Below are 12,853 nucleotides of genomic sequence, written 5' to 3'. Positions count from 1 at the left end.
ATTTTTAAATTACCCATTTTAAACAGTAAATTAGAAGTACTTTAGTGGCTTATGTTATACTGTAATGATCTCAAAATATATTCCAAGCATTAATCTAAATTCATTTTTGTTTGCTAATATGATAATTCTGACAAGAACCCTATGTGGCATGTTTCATTAATATCTTCATTTTAGTTAGCAAACTGACAGAGTATCCCCGAAGTCAGACAACTAGTAAATGGCAGAGCTGGGATTTTAATCCAACCAATGTGGTTCTAGAGTTCATGCTTTCACCACTAAACTTCACTCAGTGCCTTTCATGATAGTCATGAGGGGAACTCTCAATTCCATACCCAAATGCAAAAACAAACAAACAGAATCTAAGTATAGTTGAATAAATTGTGATAGGTACTAATTTCAGTGTGCTCTACAACTTTAAACAATATATTCTGCCAGGCCTGTGTGGCTCAGTGGTGGAGCATCAACCCATGAACCTGGAAGTCATGGTTAGATCTGAAGTCAATGCAGATGCCTGAGCATCTGGCTGGATAGGGGGTGTGCAGGAGGCAGCTGACCAATGCTTCTCTTTCATCGTTGATGTTTCTATCTCTCCCTCTCTCTAACATCATATATATATATTTCTGAAAATTTTTTAAAATACCCCAAAGTTATTATCTTCTATAGCTACTGTTCACATTTAATACTGTATGCTTTAAATTTATATAAAATTTCTTTTTTCAGATCAATTAAAATCTTTCAACCTCTCATCCATTCTATTCCTTTCTTTCAATGATTCATGTATATACTTCTATTTCATAATTTTATCCCTGACACATTAAAAACTTATCACTCTCTCCCTAGTTATGAGTAGTCTAGCAAATTGAATACAAATTGTTCCAGATGTCTTTATAAATACTTAAGTTTAGACAGCAATTAAGATTTTTGTTAGCTTGCATTTCTTTTTTAAAAAATTAGCTCATTTTAAAGAGCACAATACAAACTAGCTTTCAGATACATGCTGTATCACTCTGACTTTTTGTGTAAATTATATTAGAGATTTTGAGTCTGAAAGGGAGATTGTGTCTTTTGTTCATATATCTATTTGCATAGAAATTCTTTTTAAAAAATTCAGTATTATGGGAGCAGTATTGAGCTCTTATAGATCTTCCTTTTTCCTGTGTCCATAGTTTTCACTCTTGTTTCTTCCACTGGACATCAAGACAACCCACAATGAATTCAAAACAAACCTTAAGAATTTTCAATGAACGTCAAAAAGTTTGGCTTTAAAATTTTGATTTATATTTATATCTACTCAAACACATGTATATGTGTGTGTGTGTGTATATATATATATATATATATATATATATATATATTCATATATATATATATATTCTCCCCTTTCTGATGAAATACTCTAAGAAAGAGAGAAATGGCCATTTAGTGATGCCTTGTTACATAGACAATTTGCTCCTATTAAAAACAAATAAAAAATAGCACAGATCCAGAATGGCATCACTTGTGCTAAAGCCCATGATATCAAATCTAGGTTTATAACCTGACCTAACTGCAGTTCTGACCTTCACCAGATATCTAATCTTAATCAGTCCAGGATTTTCAGATTTTGGTAAAGTAATCCATCACAAGGACTTTCTTCATTTTCCAAAGGAGGAAGAAGCAATCTGCATGAAAAAGCGCTAGCCTTTGTTGCCTCTAAAAAGATGATGTTCTGCCCTAAAAATAATTATTTCTTTTCTTTTGCTAATAGCTTATTTGCCCCACCCTTCTTCCTATAAAATCATCCATTTCAGACAACTCCTCCAAGCACCCTTCTAGTTGCTGGATGGGATGTTGCCAGATTCATAAATTGCTTAATAAAGCTAATTAGATCATGAAATGAACTTGACTGAATTTTGGGTTTTGACACCCCAGATCCACAGGATACATTGCACCTCCCCCAGTGGATGCCTGAAGCTGCAGATAATAACAAACCCTGCATATGCTATGCCTCTTCCTCTACATACATATCAATGACAATGCTTAATTTATAAATTAGCCACATTATGAGATTAACAACAATAATAATGAACTAGAAATTACTATAAAAGTTGTGTGAATGACTTTGGGCTCATTATTAACTAAAATAAAGATTACTTGATCATAATCATTGTGATGCTGTGACAATGAAATGGCTACTATTGACTAATGAAAAGGTAGAATATACAGCAAGGATACACTGGATAAAGGGATGATTTACTTCCTGGGTAGGACAAAGTGGGAAAGCATGACATCACACTACTCAAAACGGCAAACAATTTAAAACTTATGAAGTGCTTATTAAATTGTTTATTTTAATTTTCTATTTAATATTTTCTGACTGTGGTTGACCAAGGGTAACTGAAAATAAGGCGATAGAAGAGGGCTAGGCAGTCAGGGATTGGACCTTGAGAGAGGGAGAAGAATAGGGAAAACCTAGGATAACAGGACCTTGCAGACATGGATAGGCTGCAGCCTGCTGACTGTACCTTGCTCTAAGAAAACACACACACACACACACACACACACACACACACACACACACACAAACGCACAGGGACAAACAAAATGACCTAGAGTTGAACCCAGCTAGGAGGGAGTTGCTAGGGCAACCCAGCTAGGCAGGAACAGTGACATCACCTGGGACCTGAAGTGGCAGTCCTCAATCAGGTCCTCAGGTCCATCCTGTCCATCTATTCCATTCATTCATAAAATGTAGGGATGTTGTTAAGGCAGAATTCTTTGAAAGAACCAATCAGAAGCCAGAAAAAAATATATATATCTCCCCTCAGACAAAGAATCTTAACCAGCAACCCACATGGGCCCCCTTCCTGCTGCTCCCTACAGCAGGGAGTCCATCCATCTTTCAATAAACTTTGCTTCTTTTTACCATCTTTGCCTGTAAAACCAATTCTTTAGTTTTGGGAGAAAGTTTTGGACCGATCAGACCAGAAGTTTTGGCATCATCATCACAGAAAGAGGCCCTAGCTGGTTTGGCTCAGTGGATAGAGCATTGGACTGCAGACTGAAGGGTCCCTGGTTTGATGCTCAAAGGCACCACATGCCTGGGTTGTGGGCTCATCCCTACTATGTGCAGAAGGCAGCCAATCAATGATTCTCTCTCATCATTGATGTTTCTATCTCTCTCTCCCTCTCCCTCTCTCCCTTCCTCTCTGAAATCAATATATATATATATAGCACAGAGAGCAACTACAGATAAGGGGAGACCACTGTAAACTTGTCAGAATAGCTAATGGAGGATACTTCCCTTTTTTCCACTCCCTACTGTCTTTTTGTTCTGCTATATGAATAAGATTACAATGCATAGGGGTCCTTAAAGACACAAGATGGCTTCGGAGTCTCACTACCTTTTCAGAATATCCCTGTCACTTGTTATGGTTTTTTTAAAAAATGTTTAAAGCTATCTCTGGTCAGCCTTGTTAGTTTTTATTCCTAAAATGTATTCTTAGTGCCAACATTATTTTTTCAGGTCATCAATGTGCCCAGCCCCAGAAGATGAACCATAGCTGCTGTCATCCAGAGATGATTATCTCCTCCCCCTTAACCACAGACAGACTTCCTCAACTTTCCTTTCTGCTGTGCCGGCTCATGTGATAAAGGTCTATAAGGAGAAGCTGGGTGGGAAAGGACACTGGGACAGTGCTCTCTCAACTAAAAGGAGACAGAATCAACCTCTATAAAAAAGTCTTTAGCACTCTTTCCACTCGCTTACACTCAGTTTTGCTAATGCGTATAATATTCACAAGCAGCCAGCAGACAAGGCATGGGAAACATAACCAAATTTCAGGTTATGTATATATACTTAATCTGTCACACCAAGCCTTGAGACACATCAATCTAAGGCTTTTATTAAATAATAATAATAATAATAATAATAAATGTTAAAGTTATATAAGCAACTGTTTTTTAGGCTTTCTGTTACTACTGTCCACATACCATGGTTATGGTCATTGTAGCTAATATTTAGTGAATATTTATACAATAAATGATAGCCATGAGGGAAAAGATTACCAATTCAGTAGTTCTCTACTTTTAGTGTACTTTGGAGTGTCCTGGGGAACTAATAAAAATGCATTTCTACCCTCTGAAATTTTCATTCAGAGAATCTGAGGTTGGGTCAAGGAATCTGCATTTTTACTATGCTTTCCTGGTGATTTGGCTTAAATTGTTTGGTGGATCCTGCTTTGAGAGATACTTCAGTATGAGCTAAGAACCAATCATTGTAGAGCAGGGGGTGCAAGTGGTTGAGAGAGTGAAGTTTACAGTGAGTGGAAACAATCTTCTCCCCTATTCCATCCCATTTGCCAGGTAGAAGAATATTTATACAAATTACACTGAGGCCAGGGCTACTTCATTTTCCAAAGGAGGAAGTGCAAACTATACTGAGTACTGTCAGAGAACTTACACATTTTAAACAACTTATTTACTTCATAAGTTCATAGGAGAAAAGTAAGAGGAATTGAATACTCACATTAGCTTGAATGATGACATAGTAGCGTGTTTTATCTTCATAGTTGAGCCTTTTCCTTAACACTACATTTCCAGTCAACATGAGGGGAATTTCAAAGGTTTCATTGGATGTCTGAAAATAAGTAAAGACAAAGATTCAAAATGCATTAGGGGTTTTGATAGTGTAGTTTAGTCCTATTGAAAGTTACAGAGAGCATGCTTCTTACCTGAAAATAGAATGTGAGTGTACACTTCAGATTTACTATTCTTATTTCTGAAAACTTTTCATTTTGATTAATGGGTTTTATCAGTCTTTTGATAATGGTAACCAGGAATCCTGTTCCTTGTGATAGTTTAAAAAATATTTTTAGATTATTTCTAAATCAAAGTCTAGGTATCTGAAAAATTTCCCTGTTATTATATTACCTTTTCAGCACTTGTTTTTATCATCGCTCAAACATTCCAATCATTCTACATAATATCCCTTTTCAACGTTGGTGTCCACTCTGTATTCTAAGCTTTTTTAAGTATTAAATCCAGCTATTAAATTGAAACACTGTTTTTGTGAAAAATCATGTATGTTATAGTTTACTTTTTATTCATATCTGGGAACTGCTGCTCATTAGTTAAATCTCCTACCCTGTTAGGGATTGAGTTTTTTCCTGGTAACATGCATATCATAAGGGCAATTTCCAACATTCTTTCCCTCAGTGTAAGACAGTGTATTCATAACTCAAAAGAATATAACTTATAAAATCAGTCTCTTATCCATAAAAAATTCCTTACATCACTCTCTCTGTGTTTTAATGCCATTTAGAAGATTGATAAAATGGTCCAACCAAGTTCTCTGCTAAAATAAACAGACAAACAATCAAAACAAAATTTTTCTTAGAGGAATATAATGAAACCAAGAGTCTCTCCACAATGTAACATTTCCAATGTTCAGGATAGAGTCCAAAACAAGTTGATATACGATGAACCAGGAATGTGATCTCTTTTCAAGAGGAGAAAGTATCAAGGAAGACCAATGTTTGAAGAAGTAGACAAGGACTTTTAAATCAGCTATTCATAACTATGTCTATATTGAGAGATGTAAAAATAATATTCTCACTGTAGGTGAAGAGCTGAGAAAAGCACAACCAAGAAAAACAAACTATAAAAATGTGGAAAATCAAGACCTGAATATTATACTATCTGAAATTAAAACACACACACATACACACACACACACACACACACACACACACACACACACACATTGAATATGTTTAATAACAGAATGGGGATGACAGAGAAGACAGTAACCTTAACTATAGATCAACAGAAAATTGAAAGTTGCAGATAAGTGATTAAAATCTATTGAAAATATTTGAGCAGAGCCTGTACCTATGGAGAAATATTTAAATGCCTGAAATTCCTGTAATTGCCATCTCAGAGGAAGAAGTGTAAGGGAAATAGGCTTGAAAATATAAACAAACAATGACTGATAATTTCTTTAACTGGTGAAATAAAAATGCAGAGATTTAACAGCATGGATGGAACTGGAGAGCATTATGCTAAGCGAAATAAGCCAGTCAGAGAAAGATAAATATCATATGATCTCACTCACTTGTGGAATATAATGAACAACATAAACTGATGAACAAAAACAGATCTAGAGACAGAGAAACATCGATCAGACCATCAAACCTCAGAGGGAAGGTAGGGGAGGGCAGGGGTAAGGGGGAGAGATCAACCAAAGGACTTGTATGCATGCATATAAGCCTAACCAATGGACACAGACACCAGCGGGGTGAGGGCATGAGTCGGGGGGTGGGGACAATGGGGGGATAAGGACACATATGTAATACCTTAATCAATAAAGAAAAAAAAGAATTTCAGTAACCTATTTCAAAATAGATAATTATAAAAAACAAACAAATAAACAAACAAAACAACACACACACAAAGAAAACTACAATTTGGCATGCCATAGTTAAGTTGCCAAACACTCAAGATTAAAAAAAAATCTTGAAAACATACTGAGAAACATGATTCAAATTTCTATTGACTTCTCTTATCAGAAACTCTGAAGGCTATTGTTTGAAATAATGGGAAGAATTAATTTAAATAATTTGTATTACTGTAAGGCAGAAGTGACTTTTGCAAATTTCTACAAGGATAAAGCAGATTCTGTAAGTGAATGAAACCCCTTGGAGTATAAGCAGCTATACATATATTTTCTGAGTGGTGGAAATTCATTCCTCATGAGAACACAGCAGAGCAACTCTAATTGATCATCTTTTTGGAATTATTTCTATTTCTTAAGAGAGAAGAGAAACCATGTTTTGAATGTGAAATTTCATGATTGGGTCAAAAATTATTTAAAATGATTTGTGGCCAAACAAAATGTTGAAATCCAGGTCACTAATTTGTAATTTCTATTAATGATTAATATAGTATCATATTAAAACAACAACAACAACAAATAAAACTCTAAGATTTTTAAGTAGAATAGAGCAATCTACACTTTTCATGGTTCATCCTACAGTGTAAGATTAATCTAAAAGAAATTACAATTGTGGTTGCAAAAACAAGAGGTAGCCACATTTTTAGGTTAAATACGTTGGTAGTATATACAATTTTTTTAAATTAAGAAGTTAGTAGGTGAATATTATGCCATCTATCTATATAAAAAGCCAGCGACTGTAACGCTGTAATGACCAGAACGACCAGTCACTATGACGCCCACTGTGGCCAGCGAACTGGCCAACCTCCCGCGGCCCCTCCCCCCAGCCAGCCTGCCCCTGATTGCCCCCCATACACCAATAGGGGGGAGGGCTGACCAGCCAATGTCCTGCAGCCCCTCCCCCCAGCCTATCCCACCCCCAATGGGACCCCATCACCCTGATCAGCCCACAACCCCTCCCACACCCGGCCTCACCCCAGATCTGCCCCCCCACCAGATCAGGGGCAGGGCCAGCCAGCCAACTGCATGTGGCCCCTCCCCTTGGCTGCGGGCCCCCAATGGGCTCCCCCACCCCAATCGGGGGCAGGGCCCACTGGCCAATTGCCCATGGCCCCTCCCCTAGGCCAGCCTGGCCCTGATCGGGCCCTGATCGGGGTGGGCCGTCCGGCCAACCTCCCACCGTCTTCTCCTCCCGACAGGCTCAGCCCCGATTGGGCCCGGGTGGGCCAGACCCCACCCATGCACGAATTCGTGCACTGGGCCTCTAGTTGTTAATAAAAGGAGAATTATTATATAAAAATAGAAGAGTGGCAGAATATTAATACCACCAGGTATTTTTCTCATAGACCTTACAAGAGAAAAATCTGGTACTGAGGTTTACACCAAGTTTCTATGATGCTAAAGATGGATTCTCTCTGCAAGGACATGACTGGGTTAATGTTTTCTCCCCCAATAGATCCTAAGTTAAGTGCTGTCATGATGTCTTATTCTGCCTCATTGAATTAGAACCATGCACAGAGAATGTCTTTATTCCACTGTACTACTAGCTTGCTGAAGGACATTTTTCTTTCTTTTCTTTTTTGTAATCTGGAAACTGCATGTGGCTGATTGGCTTATCCAATCTATAGGCAGTAAAATGTATATATTGTATTTTATGCCAAGCCTACAGTTCCCTGAAAGGGAAAAGCATTCAGAAGGAATTACTGCACAGCTAACAAGGAATTTCAGCCTCACAAAACTTCAAAAAGATAGCTTCTAAGTAATACATTTTGTCTCCCACTATATCCAAACCTTGAATAGTTTTTTCTAAAGCAATGTAAGAAATGTTTCCCTGGTTTGGCCATTCTATACTTGGCTGGGAGGTTTCATTTATACAACTTGAGGAGTAAAGATTAGGAAATGACCTTCATAAATTGTAAGCTAGGAACATGGCACACACATATAATTAATTCTTTTAAAAACCTAAACAGTAAAGAAAATAAATGGATTAGAAATAAAATGTGTAGTCAGCTGTTTGTACTTTTAAGGAAAACCTGTTTCTCTTGCCCTTTTCTCCTCTATTTCTTTGATCTTTTCCACCCCATTTGTTGTATAACCTTTCATCCTTATTGTCCTTCTCTGTCACTTTCTCATTACTTCCCCATCTCTTGGTTTCACGTGGAGACATACTTCCTAGGGGAAAAACAAACCACTCCACACCCTCCCCGTCTTCCCTTGACCCTACTATGCCCATAGGCTTTTTTTTCTTTCATTTTTCATTCTCCAATTTTTTTGGAAAATTTTATTAGAACACAACAGAGAAGGAGTGGAGCACATGCTACTCTGAAATCAGAGTCCTGACTCTATAGCTGAGAAGTGGATGCGTGATACCAGGTAAATCACTTCACCTATGAGCCTGTTCTCTCTTCTTTGCAAGGGAGTTACTACTATTAACTGATTAATTTGTGAGAATAAAAGGAGAAAATTCATTCACAATTCACTTAATTCTCACAATAAACTTGATTGGAGATCTTTTGTGAATTTTTAGTCTGAATAAGCACAAGCGTTTCTGTTGTTTGTTTAAAGCTTACATAAGAAATCTATGATATAAAAATAAAGATATTATCTTCACCACTTTTTATATTCCTAATATTAACGCAAAGGAGAAGCATTCCTTTAGAAATCTCATTTAAGAAGTGAGTTTAAAACTATGCTTTGGGAAGCCCATGATGTGAGGAGTTGTCTTGGGAAAAGAGGAAGACAAGATGGCAGGTATAACACCAGCTTTAGCTTCAGCAAATCAATTCTGATTTCATCTGTGTTAGATAGATGATTTGAAGAAATAAGTTCACAGCCTAAAACATCCACAGCCAGAGGCTCTGTCCTCCTCTCCACCTCAGGTTTCCTTGGTAGGGAAGTGGCAGTGGTGGCATTCATTTGTAAGTTCCATAAAGCGTGTGAATCACACTGGTTATACCACATCCAATGATTTCTTTAGAATGCTTAGAAATCCACAAACATCATGGAGATTTATTAAAAATGCCATATTAAACCTAAAACACATCTTAAATTATTGCTTACAAATACCACCAAAAATTAGTTTTTCAAAGCGTAGCCCACATTTAAAAGAATGCAATTTTGAGGTAGTACTTGATTATACTATTATTACTCTTGTGGTTCTAATAGAATAAATAATAAATATCACGAGAAGTAAGCATCGATTTTATTACTCAGAGTGAAGTCACCCTGCAAGTAGCTATTTACATACCGGATCATCTGGATTATACTGAATCACATATTCTATCTGTCCGTTTGGGCCGTCATCGATGTCTGTAGCTCCATTGTCTCCTGCAAATCCAGTAAATATCGTGGTGCCAACTGGGGTGAGCTGAAAATAAAAGAAGAGGAAATCTGTCGATTCTCACTTCATCAGTAGCACACCAGAATTGTGCCAGCGCAAAACACAGTCCTTTATTACACAAAGGAGAGTGGACAGCTGCCCACAATCACAGACCCAAAGTGACTCAAAAGAACCCTTGCAAACCTTACATAAAAGCGTATAAAGTCCACAATGACCAACATCAGGGTCCTTGCATTGGGATAGAGAAATAGAAGACCCAGATTCAGTCTGCAGCACATTTGGACCAATTTATGACCATTAGCATCTTAGCCCCTGTGGAGAAAATGCATCTGTTGTTCCTCCTTAAAAACGCCTTAATGCATTAAGTTATCTACAAGCTAGAATTTAAATTGTATGTGCAAGTGAGTTACTCTATTTAAAAACAAAAAACGTTTCAGAGAGCTCAATAAAGTTCAGGTTGGTAATTGCATGCAAGTGGTAAGTTTAAGCAAGAATGTCAAAGACAACAGATGCCCCAGCTAGCAAAGGAGAAAGAAAGCTGGGCATTTCTTCGTGCTCACAAGATTGTTTGAGTAGAAAGCTGTTATGTGACAGGAGTTGGTCATATATTTTCATTTGGATTAAAACAACCACCACAAAACTTAATGAAGCAAATACAAGCAGGATTTGTTGTTTGGCTTTACTTCTTACTAGAGGCCCGATGCACGAGATTCGTGCAAGGGGCTCAGCCCTCACAGCTGCGGAAGCTTGCCTAGGCCCTGGCAGCCCAGGCTTGGTCCGGAAGGTCGTCCAGAAGGACATAGAGCCTAATTAGCATATTATGCTTTTATTGTTATAGATTCATCTCCACCACAGAATCACTGTGATTTTGTCTTACCTGTAGGTCTTTGCACAATGTGTCCCTACATCCAGAGTCTCCATTCCTCAAGCTTTACCTGAGTACCCCTACCCATTAGTTATAGTCCAACTTATTTATGGATCACCTTCAACAGCCTGATGGGAATGATACCAGCTGGGGAGCATGTACCCTCTTTGAGGTGGTATTTACTCCTCAGCCCCAGCAAATTCTTGGCATAACGGAATAAGGAGTCATTGTTACTGGGTCTTCTAAAAGTCTAATTTTATAAGTAACCTCTTCATTCTAAGGTTGGCAACAGATTTTAGAGAAATAAATTATACATTTAATGAACAAACAAAATACATCCACTGGCACAGTAACTCCTGCAGCTTGTAGCCTCCAATTTAGAAAAATACAATACAATTATGATTTAAAAAATATACCAAAAGTACAAAGTACAACAGTGGTAGATTTCAGCATCCCATTTCATTCAGTGGGTATTTATAAAGTCAATCCTCCAGGCAGGCAGCTTTAAAAGGCACATTTTTGACTTTCTGCAGGTCAAAGAGACCTGAGAATGAAGTGAGAGTATACAGCTTACACAGCACATGTAGCCTTTACTTGATAGAGTTACCATCTGACCCAGCAATCCCTCTCCTAGGTATACCAGGTATATCCCAAAAAACTGGAAATCATGTATTCACAAAGATATATGCACCCTATGTTCATTGCAGCATTATTCACGGTGGCCAAGACATAGAGCAGGGGTCCTCAAACTTTTTAAACAGGGGGCCAGTTCGCTGTCCCTCAGACCATTGGAGGGCCGGACTATAGTTTAAAAAAAAAACTATGAACAAATTCCTATGCACACTGCACATATCTTATTTTGAAGTAAAAACAAAACAAAATGGGAACAAATACAATATTTGTATTTGCATGTGGCCCGTGGGCCGTGTTTGAGGACCCCTGACATAGAGACAACCAAAGTGTCCTGCAATAGAGGACTGGATAAAGAAGATGTGGTTCATATACACAATGGAATACTATTTAGCCATAAGAAAAGATGAAATACTGCCATTTGCGACAACATGGATGGACCTCTAGAATATGATACTAAGTGAAATAAGCCAGTCAGAAAAAGATAAGAACCATATGATTTCACTCATATGTGGATATAAACCTGAAGCTCATGGACACAAACAGCAATGTGGTGGTTGCCAGAGGGAAGTGGGTGGGGAAGGTGGGGGGTGAACGGGGCCTAATGTATGGTGACCAATGATTTGACTTTGGGTGGAGGGCACACAGTGCAATATACAGATCTTGTATCATAAAAATCTATAAATGAAACTTATCCTATTAACCAAAGTTACCTCAATAAAAAAAAAATAGCACATGTAACACTAAAAGACCATTGGGGGATAGGTTTAGTGGAAATGTTAAGTTAACTAAAAGGCTTCCAAGTAAAATTTATATATTTTTAGTGTAATCTCTGTCCCAAAGGACACTGTTCTCTCTCATAAAACTTCTATCATTCTTATATAGCTATTATTTGATTTTTAAATTATGCAATTTTAAAATTGAATGACAACAACTTGTTTCCAGATATCTAATAAAAAACACTTAAAAGTATTTCTTCAAACATCTTTGTTGGCAAAGAAAATCACTGTGTCATGGGTTGAATTAAAACATCAGAACTAAAATGGATCTACACATTACAAACACAGTCTACCACTCAGATAGTTAGCCTGTTCAGATATGCGCTAGGGTGTGGAATATTTGAAACTAGTATAATAGAAATAGCTAAGAAAAAAAGAAGATAAAATATTTTGTGCTAATATGGAAAGTCTGGCAAGACAAAAAGAGCTCCAATAAAATAATCTATACTAGATGCACATAAACAATAGAGTTGGAATACAAAAAATGGTTTTAAAAAATAGTAGACTACTTTGTTAATTTTCTTTATGTACAAACAATAGAAATATATACATATCTATGAGCACACACATATTAGATGAACATAAATACACACACATTACCCTAACTTATTCTCATTACAGGGTAAATTGCACACTGATGCTTGGTGAATTTTTAAATAGTATGTGGGAGTTTAATTCTTCACATGACAGTCAGGTAGTTTATTATAATGTACTAGCGGCCCGGTGCACAAAAATTTGTGCACTCGGTGGGGAGAGGGGGTCCCTCAGCCCGGCCTGTGCCCTCTTGCAGTCTGGGACCCCTCGGG

General features: G+C 37.4%; 1 protein-coding gene across 1 annotated transcript in view; it reads right to left on the bottom strand.

The window, feature by feature from the left end:
• Positions 1-12,853, bottom strand: part of PCDH15 (protocadherin-related 15) — a 567,795-nt gene that overhangs the window by 356,833 nt on the left and 198,109 nt on the right. Inside the window, exons 6-7 of the mRNA XM_014547486.1 lie at positions 9,681-9,800; positions 4,508-4,618 (exon numbers count right to left, since the gene is read on the bottom strand). Coding sequence (XP_014402972.1) covers positions 4,508-4,618; positions 9,681-9,800 — 231 coding nt within the window. The remainder of the gene's footprint in view (positions 1-4,507; positions 4,619-9,680; positions 9,801-12,853) is intronic.

The sequence above is a fragment of the Myotis brandtii genome, unplaced genomic scaffold (genome assembly GCF_000412655.1).
Source record: "Myotis brandtii unplaced genomic scaffold, ASM41265v1 scaffold475, whole genome shotgun sequence".
Classification (NCBI taxonomy): Eukaryota; Metazoa; Chordata; class Mammalia; order Chiroptera; family Vespertilionidae; genus Myotis; species Myotis brandtii.
This window is presented reverse-complemented; position numbering and strand designations above follow the sequence as displayed.